Below are 13,793 nucleotides of genomic sequence, written 5' to 3' on the forward strand. Positions count from 1 at the left end.
AAGCCATTTTGGTTATCTGTTCCCCAGCATCATGCTTCAAACGTGATGCCCAGAAGTAAACAGGAGGGACCCGGTGAGTTTGTTTTCTGACTTCTGATGATTTCTAATGAGTTGGCTTCCCAGAAGATTCCTGGATAACTTATAAGAGCTAGACCTTCAGATTTTGTGAAATTTTAAAACCAATATAAATAAAAATATTTCAACAGGACAAGAGAGATAATAGCAATAAAATAATCAGAGGACATACTTGTATACTTTAGCTTCCCAACAAAACTTAGGGGAAAAATTGGTAAGCTGAAAATTGGTGAATGAGCAATTTTATCTCGCTCAAAAGCTGTCACTAACACCATTTGGATTGGAAAGTCAGTCACTTTATTCTGTTTTCAAAGTGTAATTTTGCTGATACTAAAATCTTTCTTGCAATTCAGTTCCAAGAAGACTAACCACAGTACATTTTAGGACTCGGGACCTGAAGCCATGCCACACTGCTCTAGGAACCCAAACTTCTACTGAACACTGGCTCAGACTGAACACAGTAGCTGGCACATGGTGAGGGTGTCACAGTGATTTAATGGCTACAAGAACAAATTTTTTAAAATTTCATGACAAACTGATCAGGAATTATAAATATTGAGAGAGAGAAAGAATGAACATAATCTGTATAAAGACTTACTTATTCCATGCTTGTCTAAGGTTTTTAGAGCTGTACAGGGTAAAACGTTCTGAAATAGAAAAGAAAAATGATAAACAATCTTTGTATCAAATGTTTACACTGAAAGCATGTTGAAGAAAACTCAACTTTTAAAAAAAGACATTGGGTGTGGTCACAGTTAGGCTAGCCACAGTAATGTCCTCACCTTCAGACAGGATAGCTGCTGAGGAAAACAGAAACGAGTGCAACATTTTACATAATGAGGCCTGGCTTTATTTTGTGTTTTGTCTAGGATGATTTATTTCGTAATCTTGTTTCTAATTATGTCTTAGAATAACTTAAGTTTTAATTAGATTGGAAAAACAAATGCAAATTTGAAACCTTCAAACTTTCAGATTGTTTCAGAATATTACCTATACTCCATTGAATAAGACTTGTTTTTTTTTTTTTTTCCATGACGACTTCTCTGACCAAATAATGCTGGGCCCTCTTCCTTAAAATGAGTAGCATTTATACCTGCTCAAAGCCAAAGCACCAAGGTCTTGGCATGTGTATTGACATTTGTCATGGGACAATCTGGTTAAATAACAAAGTGATACAGAATAGACTTCAGTAATCTTTCAGTCCTGATGATATGACAACTAATGCCTTGGTATGCCTCTTTGCACACACACGTCCTTGTGTCTCTGTATTTATTTCTTTTTTTGCACTGCATGATACTTAGTGTAAAGTCCTTTCCAACAATGTCACTGAGAGAGAGAGATCACTTCCCCCACTGCCATTTGGCCACCGGTCTCTCATCACTCCCCTCAGCAACAGGGGAGAGAAATCCAGAGTTTGCTGCCTGTGCCAACAATGAAAATGCTGGAGCACCAGCTGGCAACGCAGTCGCCTTTGGCATCGCTCTCATGAGCCACATCAGAAGGACCAGGATGCTCCCCTGTTGATGACCACACCCGTGCTTCCGAGGTTAACAGAGCGGTGCCTGATGACGCTGTAAACATGCCGGCTTCCATCCTGGAGGGGAGATCAGGGTAGTGAAGGCATCAGCATCGTGGGTCGCCAGATGAGGATTCCTTTTGTGTCCACAAAGATCTTTCTCACTTTGTGCAACTTGGACTTGGGTTCCTCTCATGTATATTACAATGAGCAGCAAAGTGACTCTCGGTGTCACGGGTCAGACAGAAACTGTCTCCAGTCTTGTTGATCCTGATGACGTCCATAAAACCAGCTGGGTGGGATCCAGCAGTGCAGATGGCAGACGCATGCAGCTTCTCCTCACTCTGCCTCCTGTCAGGGCACACTCAGGTTTGCTCCTTTGCAAAACGATGAGAGGAAGACATTCTCTCAGCTGCTGGTGACGTGGGGATGGACCAGGAGCAAATACACCTATCAGCTTAGCCAGCATCCAACGCCTTGGAGCTGCTACTAGCTTCAATGTCTCTTGGGATCTTGAGCCATGGCTGTGCTAGGCATGGAAAGAACTCCGCGTTTATAACTATCTGCCCATCTATATGTAGAAATACATACAATATTTTGATTTCTAACATGGATTATACGATAAATATTCTGAAACTTTTTTGGAATTTAATAATATATCATGGATAGTCCTTCAAATGAAGAAAACATGCAACATTAAAACTGTGTAACACTCAGTTATAGGATAGAAGTGCTATAGCTTGTGATTTCCCCCATCAGTGGACCTTCCAGTAGTTTCCGCTTCCTTTGCTGTTACAAACAATGTCAATACATATCTAAACACATTTACCTCTATAGAGGGATGCTGGCATTGCTGTCACATTCCTCGCTACAGAAATGCTTGGCAGATGTATGCACATGCTACAGTTAACAGACCTGACAGATCACTTTTCATTTTGCTCGTGGCAGTGAAGAGTATGCCCCTCTGCTATCTGTCCCCAGCACTGCCTGCTATCAGTGTTTTATCTTTTTTAAGAGATTTATTTATTTACTTGAAAGTCATGGTTACACACAGAGAGGAGGAGAGCCAGAGAGAGAGAGAGAGAGAGAGATCTTCCATCCACTGGTTCACTCCTCAATTGGCTGCAACAGCTAGAGCTGCACCAATCTGAAGCCAGGAGCTTCTTCTGGGTCTCCCACCTGGGTTCAGGGGCCCAAGGACTTGGGCCATCTTCCACTGCTTTCCCAGGCCACAGCAGCGAGCTGGATCGGAAGTGGAGCAGCCGGGATTTGAAGCAGCACCCATATGGATGCTGGCACTACAGGCAGTGGCTTTAACCGCTATGCCACAGCACTGGCTCCAGTGTTTTACATTTTTGCCAAACCTATGCCTGATAAAACATTCTTGGGATTCTTTTCAAAACTATAACTTCTGTCCATTTTGCATTTCTTCTTCTCTTTCAAATTTCACTTTTAATAGCTGGTACTGATTTTAATAATAGATTATTGAGATTTATCAATTTGTAAAAATCTTTTGATTATGATTAAGCTGTTTCATATACATGAGTATATATATATATTTCACTTTTAATTGATGAAGTATTAATCCAAATAGAAATTTAAATTTTATTGAGTAAAATATTATTTTCTTTCAGTTTTCTTGTCTTGCTTAAAGACCCCAACATTGAGTTTATAAACAGTATTTTTCTTTTTTCACCTATGTTTTTGAAACTAATTCTTTCGCCTTTTGGCTTTAATATTTAGAAGGTAATTTTCAAATATGGTATGACATAGAGCAGTCATTTATTTGTTTAAAGAGGATGGATAATCATGCCAGGACTAAGTAAGAAACCTATTATGATCAATCATTCTTTCTCAAATATTTTCAAAGGACAAATTTATACTACATTAAGTTCCAAAATATATCAGAGCCTGTTTTCTTTTACACTCATCTATTTATACCAGTGCCATACTAGTTTATTTTTCCCAAAGATTTATTTATTTGAAAGGCTAAGTTACAGAGAGGCAGAGGCAGAGGCAGAAGCAGAGGTAGAGAGAGAGAGAGAGAGTCCTTCTATCCGCTGGTTCACTCCCCACATGGCCACAATGGCTGGAGCTAGGCTGATCCAAAGCTGGGAACCAGAAGCTTCTTCTGGGTCTCCCATGTGGGTATAGGAGCCCAAACACTTGGGCCATCATCTACTGCTTTTCCAGGTGCATTAGCAGGAAGCCGGATCAGAAGTGGAGCAGCTGGGACGTGAACAAGTGCCCATATGGGATGCTGGCACTGCAGGTGGCAGCTTTATCCGCTATGCTACAGCACCGGCTCCACCATATTATTTAATTAGAGTGCCTCATATTACCTTTTAGAAAAGCATCTTCTTGTATTAGTACTCTTTTTCTTTTGTAAAAATTACTGGGGCAAGGTTTGAACATTTCTTTATTCAGTAATTCCACATTTAAGCACTGTGTGCCTGGTGCATGCTGGGATTGTCCTTATGCTGAGGATTCAGGCACAAACAGAATTAAAAGGCTGCTTCCTTCCCTTGTGGAGCTTTTATTCTGGAACAGGTAAGACACACAACACAAACAAAAATACCACCGCTACTGGCCTCAAGAGGGACAGGCTACTTTTAGAAAGGCGCAAGTGTTCTAGCAAAGTTACACAAGGAGAACTTACATGGAGGCACCAGTGTGACAAGGACACTTTATGTAGGACAATGAGAACAGGCCAGTTTAACCCAAAACAGCCAACAAAATAAAGTTCTCATTGGAACCTGGTTGGACTTTCGTTAAAATACGTATTTATCTGAATAAAACTTCTGTGCATTAGAACATGGTATTTCTTTCCACACTGTGTGTGTGTGTATACTCTTCAATAACATAAATGTTTTCTTTTCTATATTGATCTCATGTCTTTTAAGAATTTTATAATAGGCTTAACTTTGCTGAGTATTGGTTGGTGTTCTTTGTCAGTGTTATCTGCTTCTAATTGTAATCCTGCTTTTGTTATGGTATGTTTCATGTATAAGAATACCACTGGATAAGAACAAAAAAATTCACAAACATTCAGTTTCCTGTGTTTAAGTCAGAGTTTCCTCAAAAGACATGACTGTGCAATGTACTCAAAAGAAATAGTATACAGTGATTGATCTGTTCATTCATCTAATCTTTCCGGAACAAATACAGTTTGGGAGGTACAGGTCTTAGGGCTGAAGATACAAGAGGCAACAAACAGCTGGAACTCCAGAAGGAGTGTGCAAGGCCTGAGCGTGACAGAGACAGGACAAGGCAGGCGAGGGCAGAAAGGGAGAGGGCCTTTAAGACATGAACTGGGCTGCATTCTTTTCTTTCTTCCTTCTTTTTAAGGGTCACTCTGCCCTCTGTTTGGAGAATACACTAAAGGAAGACAGGCTGGAGAGGATTAAGAGAACCAGGGAGAGACCACAAATGACTGGGGTTATGGTATCAGAGTGAAGGCAGCAGGAAGCAGGCCAGAGTCTAAAAATATATGGAGGGTGGAGCAGGTGAGATTTGTTACTGAATTAGGCATGGGGTGTGACAGGAAGCCTGGCGTCAGGGATGGTTAATTGAGCAGGTACGGATCTTCAATTTCCAGGTTTCAAAGATGTGAAATTCCGTAAGCAACTCAAATGTAACAGGGAATAAATTAATCTTTCTGTGATGATTTAGAAGGTATTTAAAGTGGAGTTCTCATGGAGTTTCAGAGTTAAATGACCCCAACTCCAGCTGAAGTAATTGACAGAATAATTAAGAACCTGTAAGGCACAGGCACTGACCAACCAGATCAGAAACCAGCCTTTGTGCTATAATGTATGCACCTGCACAAGACAGGCCCTGGTAACACACCCCCACTGTTCTAAGATAGAGGCAACAGTGCCATTTATTTGTTTTAAAAGAACATCTAATTTTGAGTTTATTCTCTACTAGACTGCACTACATAAGATGAAACATAAGGCAGCCAGTTGGTATAGAACAGAAAATTAAAGTATATTCTAGGTTTGAGGATTAACCGGCAAGGAAAGGAGGAACTGGAATAGTTCTTGTATAGTTTTTAAAAAATTATCTAAAGTCTGGTATTCAAAAAAATTAATTACCCAAAACGTACTCTTAAAACAAATTTGATTTCCTTACCTTTGTACTCTTCACAAAGCACTTTTACTAATTTTCTATCATTTCAGGATGAACTAGAACTCCATTACAGATAGAATCAATGCAATATTGCATTTATAAGTAAATTATTACTCTTAGCAACTATCAATTGCACATAAATACTAGTTCTAAGAAATGCCTCTATTTAGAGCTTGATATGATATGCTAATACAATTTTTTTTGGGAAATACAATATGTCAATTTTAGCCATGCATAAGAGGCAAAATTGATAGTGAAACATGCCATATGAGAGTAAAAAAAAGGAGAGTAAAGCCTCATTCTCAGGTTTCCCTTCTGACACCATTCACCCAGATCCCTAATCCTTCCTGCAAATATTTCCTGGCATCTGCCTGTGTTCTGGGCACCCCACAGGGCAATGGGCACACAAAACTGATTATGTCTTGGTTATAACACATTTATTTATATTTAAATTTTAAGATGTTTCCTTTTTTTTTAATTTGAAAGACTGAGAGAAAGATCTCCCATCTGCTGGTTCCCTCCCCAAATGCTTGCAACAGCAGGGCCTGGGCCAGGCTAAAACAAGCATCCAGGAACTAAATACGGGTCTTCCACATGGGGAACAGGGACCCCCGTACTTGGGCCGTCATTGCTGCCTTCCCAGGGTGTGCATTAGCAGGAAGCCAGAGTCAGGAGCAGAGCGCAGACTCAAACCCGAGTACTATATACGGGCTCACAAGGTTGATTCTGAAACACTAGGCCAAACGCCTGCCTGCCCCAGTTCAATGGCACAGAAATACAAATACAGAGTTACAGATGCAGGTGCTACAGGCTATAATGTGGGCATGGACACAATGCTAGAGGGCATTAGGTCCAGACACCATCAACTGGAGCATCTACAGCCAGCTCTGCGAACACAGAGCTGCTTGTACCCAGCACCTTCCAGATCTTGACTGCCCATGCACAGGGTTCCAAAGGCAGCCAGTTCTAAGATTCTCTGCAATGAGAATCACATTCATAATTAGACTACAGGATAAACTTTAAAACAACTTCTATTATGTCCTAATGTTTAATGAGGACAAAAGTAACATGGCTAGCATGTACTTTTTGAAAACCAAAACATGTTTAAATGAGTGCTTCCAATAAGGAGTGGGTGAGTTTAATAAAACTAGATTATTCAACTACTTCCATGTGAGTGTTTTACACTCTTCTCTTTCACTTACTACCTTAATGTCAACTTTCTCTTTCCAATTTATGTTTAAGCCAGAAGTTTAGGATGTGTTATGTAAAGTGTTGGCTAACTCCGCGCATAACTGAAGAGTGCAATTAATTTAAACCTGCAGGCTCCTGTTCACCTTGTCCTCTCATTGCAGGGGCTTTGCAGATGCTGGTGGCAGCACAGCACAGCGGGAGACGGGGAGAGGAGCTTGCAGAGAAGAGATCACTAGCGAGGCGACAGGAGGGGGGTTGGGACAGAGACTGGGAAGGCTTTCCCTCACACCTCCATGCATAGGCCCTGCAATTCCTAGACATTCCACGGGAAAGGAAAAGAACTGGAGAACAATGCTACATTGTCAGGTCAACGGGCTTCAGAGAGCTAGATGGGAAATGGCTTGAGGCACCGTGAGAGCAAACTGCAACCCACAGGAAGATAAAAACCTAAATTGGATGCACTGGATTTCACTCACTTGCTTCTAGGTGTGTGTGGTATGCGTGAGGAGAGTCATTCTAGGTTTTATTCTCCTCATTTTATGCTCACCAATGTTTTTGTATCTTACAAGATAAATCTGTGTTTTTTTAACTTAAGTAACAGGAAAGCATATGAGTAAAAATTTCAACCAACCAATAAAATCTCCAGGTAGGGCAAAGGACTTGAAAGCCTGAACCAGGATCTGTAGCTGGAACTTTCTGGTTTTGGGGCAAGGGGTACAGATAAGGAGGGGTGGCAACAGAGAGGAGATCATGGTATGGCTCAAACTTCAGTGCCTCTTTTGCAGGCAAATTGAGTATCACATAATATAAACACTACTGTGGAATACATGTTACTTCATTAATCAATAGAAGAATGAGTATGTTCCAAATGTCACAAGCAATGCTGGATGTTCTGGGTAACTGACTCCTCTAAATCATATTTCAACTATTCATGATTTAAATTTAGGATTATTTTGCATCTCTTTTAAAAAAAGATTTACTTATATGAAAGGCAGAATTCCAGAGAGAGGGAGACAGAGAGATCTTCCATCCACTGGCTCACTCCCCAAAAGGCTGCAACAGCTGGGGTTACTTTTTTATTTTTAAAGACTTATTATTTGTTTGAAAGGCAGAGTAACAGAGAGGGAGTGGGTGGAGGGAGGGAGGGAGGGAGGGAGGGAGGGAGGGAGGGAGAGAGAGAGAGAGAGAGAGATCTTTTTCTGCTGGTTCAATTCCCAAATGGCTGCATTGCCTGGGGCTGGGCCAGGGCAAAGCCAGGAGCCAGGAACTCCATCCTGGTCTTCCACTGGTGTCCGGAGCCCAAGTATGTGAGGCATCTCCCTTTGCTTTCCCAAAGGCATCAGCATCGAGCAGGATCCAAGTGGAGCAGCCAGGACTTAAACCTGCACTCACACATGGGATGCTGGTGAGAAGCAGCAGTTTAACCCCTGGTGTCACAATGCCAGCCCCACTTGGGTTGCTTTTCAGTGACTCTAATTATTTGTTTATATAACAGATGATACTCTCAAATCCTTCTGGATAGAAGGTGCAGATATTCACTCATTAAAGTATTTATTACAGGTCTCCTATTTGCTGGACATAAAAGTGTACAAATGGCTTATACTAAATCATGGGAACCAATGATACTAAAGGGCCCTCAACAGAACAAAACTATATTCACAAATTTTCACAAGGATTTGTATGCAAACTCTACCTACTTTTATTTTTAGGAAAAGCAGGCCATGCATGAACATTTTGATTAATAATCTGATCAAGATTTATAAACAGCTGGATTCACAGTACTTGGAAGAGAAGTAAAGAGAAACATGAACAGAAAGAATAACCCCGCTCATATACAGACACGTTCACCTGGCATGGACGCAAGTATATCTGAAGGGTAAATTAGGGGAGATAGGGCTAAAGAGTCTGGACACGTAGGCTGTTATAATCCATTGTCCGGGGTGGGGGTGGGGTTGCTGCCGGCTGCTCTGTCACCGGCAATGCTGGAGAAGACTGCTTCGCCTCTCTACGGCGTGTGGCCAGAACCCCAGCTCCCGTGCTCTGACCTGACACATCCACACTGCCCTGTTGCTGTCACCCAGAAGAGTGGCCTTCGAAATGCAAGCAGCCAATCATCCTTCAACTACTGCCAGTGCACTTTGGAAATTAAGTCCCCTCTGAGAGAACTGTGAAGACAAACGTCCTACTGTGTTCACGCGACGGCATTTGTTCTGTTTCAAACAGGCACACAAACGTGAGGCTGAGAGCACGTACGCCCAGATGGGGTGTTCCAGCTCTGCACACCTCTCAACCTAAGAGTCATAGAATACTTCCCTTCCCGGGAGCTATTTTTCTCTAGGTTTCATCAGTTGGGTATTTATTCAAATCTAAAGTACACTACTCACAAATATGGACACCGTCACAACCCCCAGCAAATGAAGCAGAAGGCAGGCTTTGTCTTACTCTGCACAGCCCCATCCCATCCCTCAACCAAACTCCACGGAAGGAAGGAGAACAGCAGGGGCAGGACAATGCTATGCATAGGGGCTACGATTACCTCCACTTTACACAGGGAGAAACTGGGGAACAGAGACATTGAGCAAGCTGTCCATGGCACACAGCCCACAGCCCAGCCTAATCAGGACGGGGCCCAGACAGTCCCGGTCACTACACTGTGACACCTCCACATCCCCTATCAGGAGAGAAATGCACAAAGCCAAAGGTGGGGCAAACGGATCAGAGCTCCCCATCACTAGCAATGAGCAAACAGCACACGCAGCAATGTCAACACTCCACATGTCATTTCCCTTTCTATCTACTTGCCAGAGGGCCTTCCCCTTCTACATCTAGGAGAAACAAGTCTGTGTGTTTTTAGAAAATGCCAGGCATATATCTGCCACATTCTAGTGACCATGGATACATGACATATACTTTCTGTGCCTTGGTTTCGCCATATCACAGATGAGTTGTTATTCCATAGTGATATATTTGTCTTGAAGAAACCCATCAAGGCATTGCTTAAACAACAGCAAAAACTGAATTTGTCACTTCTTATGGCCAGGAGAAGCTGAGAAGCCTGGAAGTCAAAGGACCTTGGGGGAAGGGTGCTTAGATTATCCTTCAGCAAAAACAATGAAGAGCCGATTACACAGACAGGCATCATTTTCCAAATGGTTTTCAAAATTTTTCCAAGAATTTTCAAATACTGAAAAATTCTCAAATTACTGAGCACCATGCTGTTCTCTGGGCTTTCAATATCTCCAGAGGCCAAAAACAGAAAATCTTTCATCCTTAACCTTGGTTCAACCACTTAGCCACACATTGCCCCCAGCAGTGTGCAGTCACTATTTGGGTAGAACAGTTGTGCAAGCCTTTGGCCTTTTTTTTTTAATTTTTTTTTTTAATTTACTTGAAAGGCAGAGCTACAGACAGAGGGAGAGGGAGAGGGATACGGAGAGGGAGAGGGAGAGGGAGAGGGAGAGGGAGAGGGAGAGGGAGAGGGAGAGGGAGAGAGAGAATCTTCCATAGGCTGGTTCACTCCCCAAATGGTTAAAACAGCTGGGATTCGGCCAAGCTGAAACCAGGAGCTTGTAGCTTCATCTGGGTCTCCCATGTGGGTGCAGGGGCCCAAGCACTTGGGCCATCTTGAACTGCCTTCCCAGGCACATTAGCAGGGAGCTGGATTGGAAGAGGAGCAACAGCGTCTTGAACCTGCACTCATATGGGATACTGGCGTTGCAGGCGGAGACTTAACCTGCTATGCCACAGTGGTGACCCAAAGCCTTTGGCCTGGATAGGTCCCGCTTCTTTCCTGGAGAGACAGTTTCCTAGACAAGGTACTAAGTTCAACAACTGGCTGGAAAACAGGGATCAAGTTTTCTTGTTTAAAATCAAACTTTCAAACTTCTCACTTCCCTTCCTAAGATCTTGAATTTCTTAAAAAGGTTTTGGAGAGGGACCTAGAAGTTCAGAGTCGGGAGTTATGGAGGATATAGATTTCTAGTTACACACTTGCTGGCACTGATTTGCAAACAGGATAAATACAAACTCTCAAGTTACGCATTTTAAAAAGCAGCAAAAGTGTATGGTCATTTTAAGCTACACATTGGTACAGAACAACTCAATCATTTATTTAACTTTAAAGGAGATGACACTTCCTTCCGTACTCTAAAAATTATCTGTGATTCATTTAATTCTAATATCAACTTTAACTAAATCACAATAGACAAAGATTTTAATATTCTTGTGGGTGAGTGGGGACAGAATTACTGAAGAGTTGGAGAAATCTTAACAGATTAGTTTCCCAAATTGACTTTGGTGGGGCATGGGTAACTCCTAAATTGAATTTTACCAAACCACTGAGAGTAGGAATTGTGAAATGGCTACAGATTTTAAAAAATAAGTCCACGGTCAGAAGAACTTCATTTTCCCTTGAGTATTGACCCTTAGTCCTTTTTGTTTTCTGGCATTTTCTAGACATTCAACTGGTTCCTATCATTACTGAGGCCCTCTGGTGAAAAACAGATGGGACATTCCTCCAGTGGACAGAGAAAGTCGATGCAGAGTCCCCCTTCGCACAGAGATGGGCTCCTAAAGTTCAGGTGGGGATGCCCCTGCATATATGCACCTACTGGAGAGGAACGGGGTTATTTTACAGTTTTGGGGGATTATCAAGTTTTTTGGCAATTTCTTACTGACTTTTATTTCGTATCATTGGCCACATGTATGATTTATTTCACATCAAATACTTGGTTGGCGGTGGACCCAAGGGGAAAATACTGCCGACTTCCGTGGCATCACTAACTGGCGTGAGAATGATTCCCCCTGAGTGAGGAGCTGCTCGGATAAAACCTCCTCGGCCCAGGGCTGCAGGCAGAAACAGCCAATCAAGAGGAGCCACACTTGAGATGCCAGCTCGGAAACAGGTCCGTGACTTTCTGCTGCCAGTGGGTCCTTTTGATAAAGTGAAACATCGATTTCCTCCCTGCTCAAAACCCTCCAATGATTCCTCTCACACTTCAAATAAAATCCCAGCTTCTTACCTGGGCCTTCCGAGGACCTGTCCCTCTAAATCGTTTCTGGCTGCTCCCCCGGGGTCACCCATCTCCAGCCACTCTTGGAACTTGTAATTTGTCTGTCATCAGTCACCTCTCTAGCAGGTAAGCTCCCTAAGGAAGGCGTTTGTCTGCTTTGTTCACGACTGTACCTCCCGCGCGTGCAGCACTGCCTGCGCCCAGCGAACACTCGGGAAGAGCCCCGGCTCTCCGCAGATTAAAGCAGCTGCTGCTGATTGAAGCACGGGCTCTCAACTTCAGCGCTGGCCGTCTGGCTTGCAACACCTGCGCCTACCGGAACGACTGCCGCTAGAAAGTAAAACGGTCTTCCCTCCTGGTCATGCTTCCAGTTTTCACTTCCTCTGCTCCATAAAATTCACCAGGCTCATACACTTACTGATTAACTGGCTTTTCCACTATGTGGCTAGGAGAGAGGAGGCAAGGCTGACAGCAGGTACAGGGGACTCTCCTAAACTCGCATCCAGCAGACTCACGGGGTTGTCAGCAATACAATCTGAGACAAGAATGAGACGTGTGCATAATAGTTTTTGAAGTCCACTCTTATAGCCAGCAAATACTTATATCCTTGTGTACTTAGATATAACCCATGATCATCACATTGTTATCAACAAAATAGTAATAAAAAGACATAAAGAAGGCCTAGGACAGGCCTTGCACAGTGGTTAGGATACCACTTGGGACACCAGCATCCTGTATCGGTGGAGTCCCACCTCCCTTTGTGATTCTGCTTCCTGCGAATATCTGCTCTGGGAGGCAATGGTGATGGCCAAAGTAATTGGATCCCTGCCACCTACATGGGAGATCTGGATCGAGTTCCTGGATCCTGGCTTCACCCTGGCCCAGCTGTTGTAGTAGGCATTTGAGTAGTGAACCAGTAGATAAGACATCTCTATCTCTTTCAAATAAACATTAATTAATTAAAAATTAAAAATGAATCCTGAGGTGGGTTGCAAAGAGTATATGGGAAAGGAAATACAAGGCAGAGAATACAGCATAAATGATAAAAAGATTATCTTGCAGCTGCATGCCTGTAACAGTTGAAAAGCGCTTTTATATCAATGGTGTCAGCTGGCTCAAATCTTCTTAAAAATAGACAGAATAGAACTAAGTAACAAATAAGGAAGAGAATGTAAAAATAGGTTTTCTCATTTAATGTCCACAGGAGGCCTGCGGCTGCATGGAGCAGACATGCTTCTTCTAGAAGAGAAAGGGAGGAATCTCTTCATGCCACACTTTTCTCACTGAAGGCTGGATGGCGTGGGGCAACATCGTGGCTTGCAGGTGTATGGAATATGCCATCCCAACAACACATCCCACGGCTTCCACGCTATTTCCATCCCTTCTTAAAGCCTTAGGAAAAGCAAGAGTGTGAATGAAGGCTAAGGGTTCAACCTCCTCCAGTCTGCCAAGGGTGGAAGTGGGCAACTCCCATCCTGGGTACCGAGGCCGGCACGTCTGCAACTGCACACCGGCTGAGGCATTGCTGAGTTCACAGGTCACCGGAAGCACGTGTTTAAAGAGCGTCAGGACACGCTCCACTGTCAAGGGTGGGTTATGGCATCTACAAGAAGGTATAGGTCTTTCCCAGAGCCCCATAGGCAGAGCTGCGGAGAGCCCAGTTCTCCCTCGTGGCTCTGTTTGAAGGCAGGAAAGCTCTCCGAAGAAGAGCCCCAGGCTTAGACCTGGATTTGAGCTTTGGCTCTGCCGCACACTGGAGGTGAGACCTTGGGCAAGCCACACACCCTCCTGAACCTCAGCTTCCTAGTTTCTTTGTAAAGTAGGCTGACAATATTAGGAAAGTAACATAACAACCACTCAGGGTTATT

General features: G+C 43.1%; 1 protein-coding gene across 6 annotated transcripts in view; it reads right to left on the reverse strand.

The window, feature by feature from the left end:
- The window catches only part of CDK14 (cyclin dependent kinase 14), a 724,945-nt gene that overhangs the window by 138,580 nt on the left and 572,572 nt on the right, over nt 1-13,793 (reverse strand). For all 6 annotated transcript variants that reach the window (XM_070058421.2, XM_008261493.5, XM_051852767.3 and 3 more), the window contains one exon: nt 674-722. In XM_070058421.2, the coding sequence (XP_069914522.1) occupies nt 674-722 (49 nt within the window). The remainder of the gene's footprint in view (nt 1-673; nt 723-13,793) is intronic.

This window comes from Oryctolagus cuniculus, chromosome 16 (assembly GCF_051225735.1).
Source record: "Oryctolagus cuniculus isolate XC-2025 breed Fujian yellow rabbit chromosome 16, ASM5122573v1, whole genome shotgun sequence".
NCBI lineage: Eukaryota > Metazoa > Chordata > Mammalia > Lagomorpha > Leporidae > Oryctolagus > Oryctolagus cuniculus.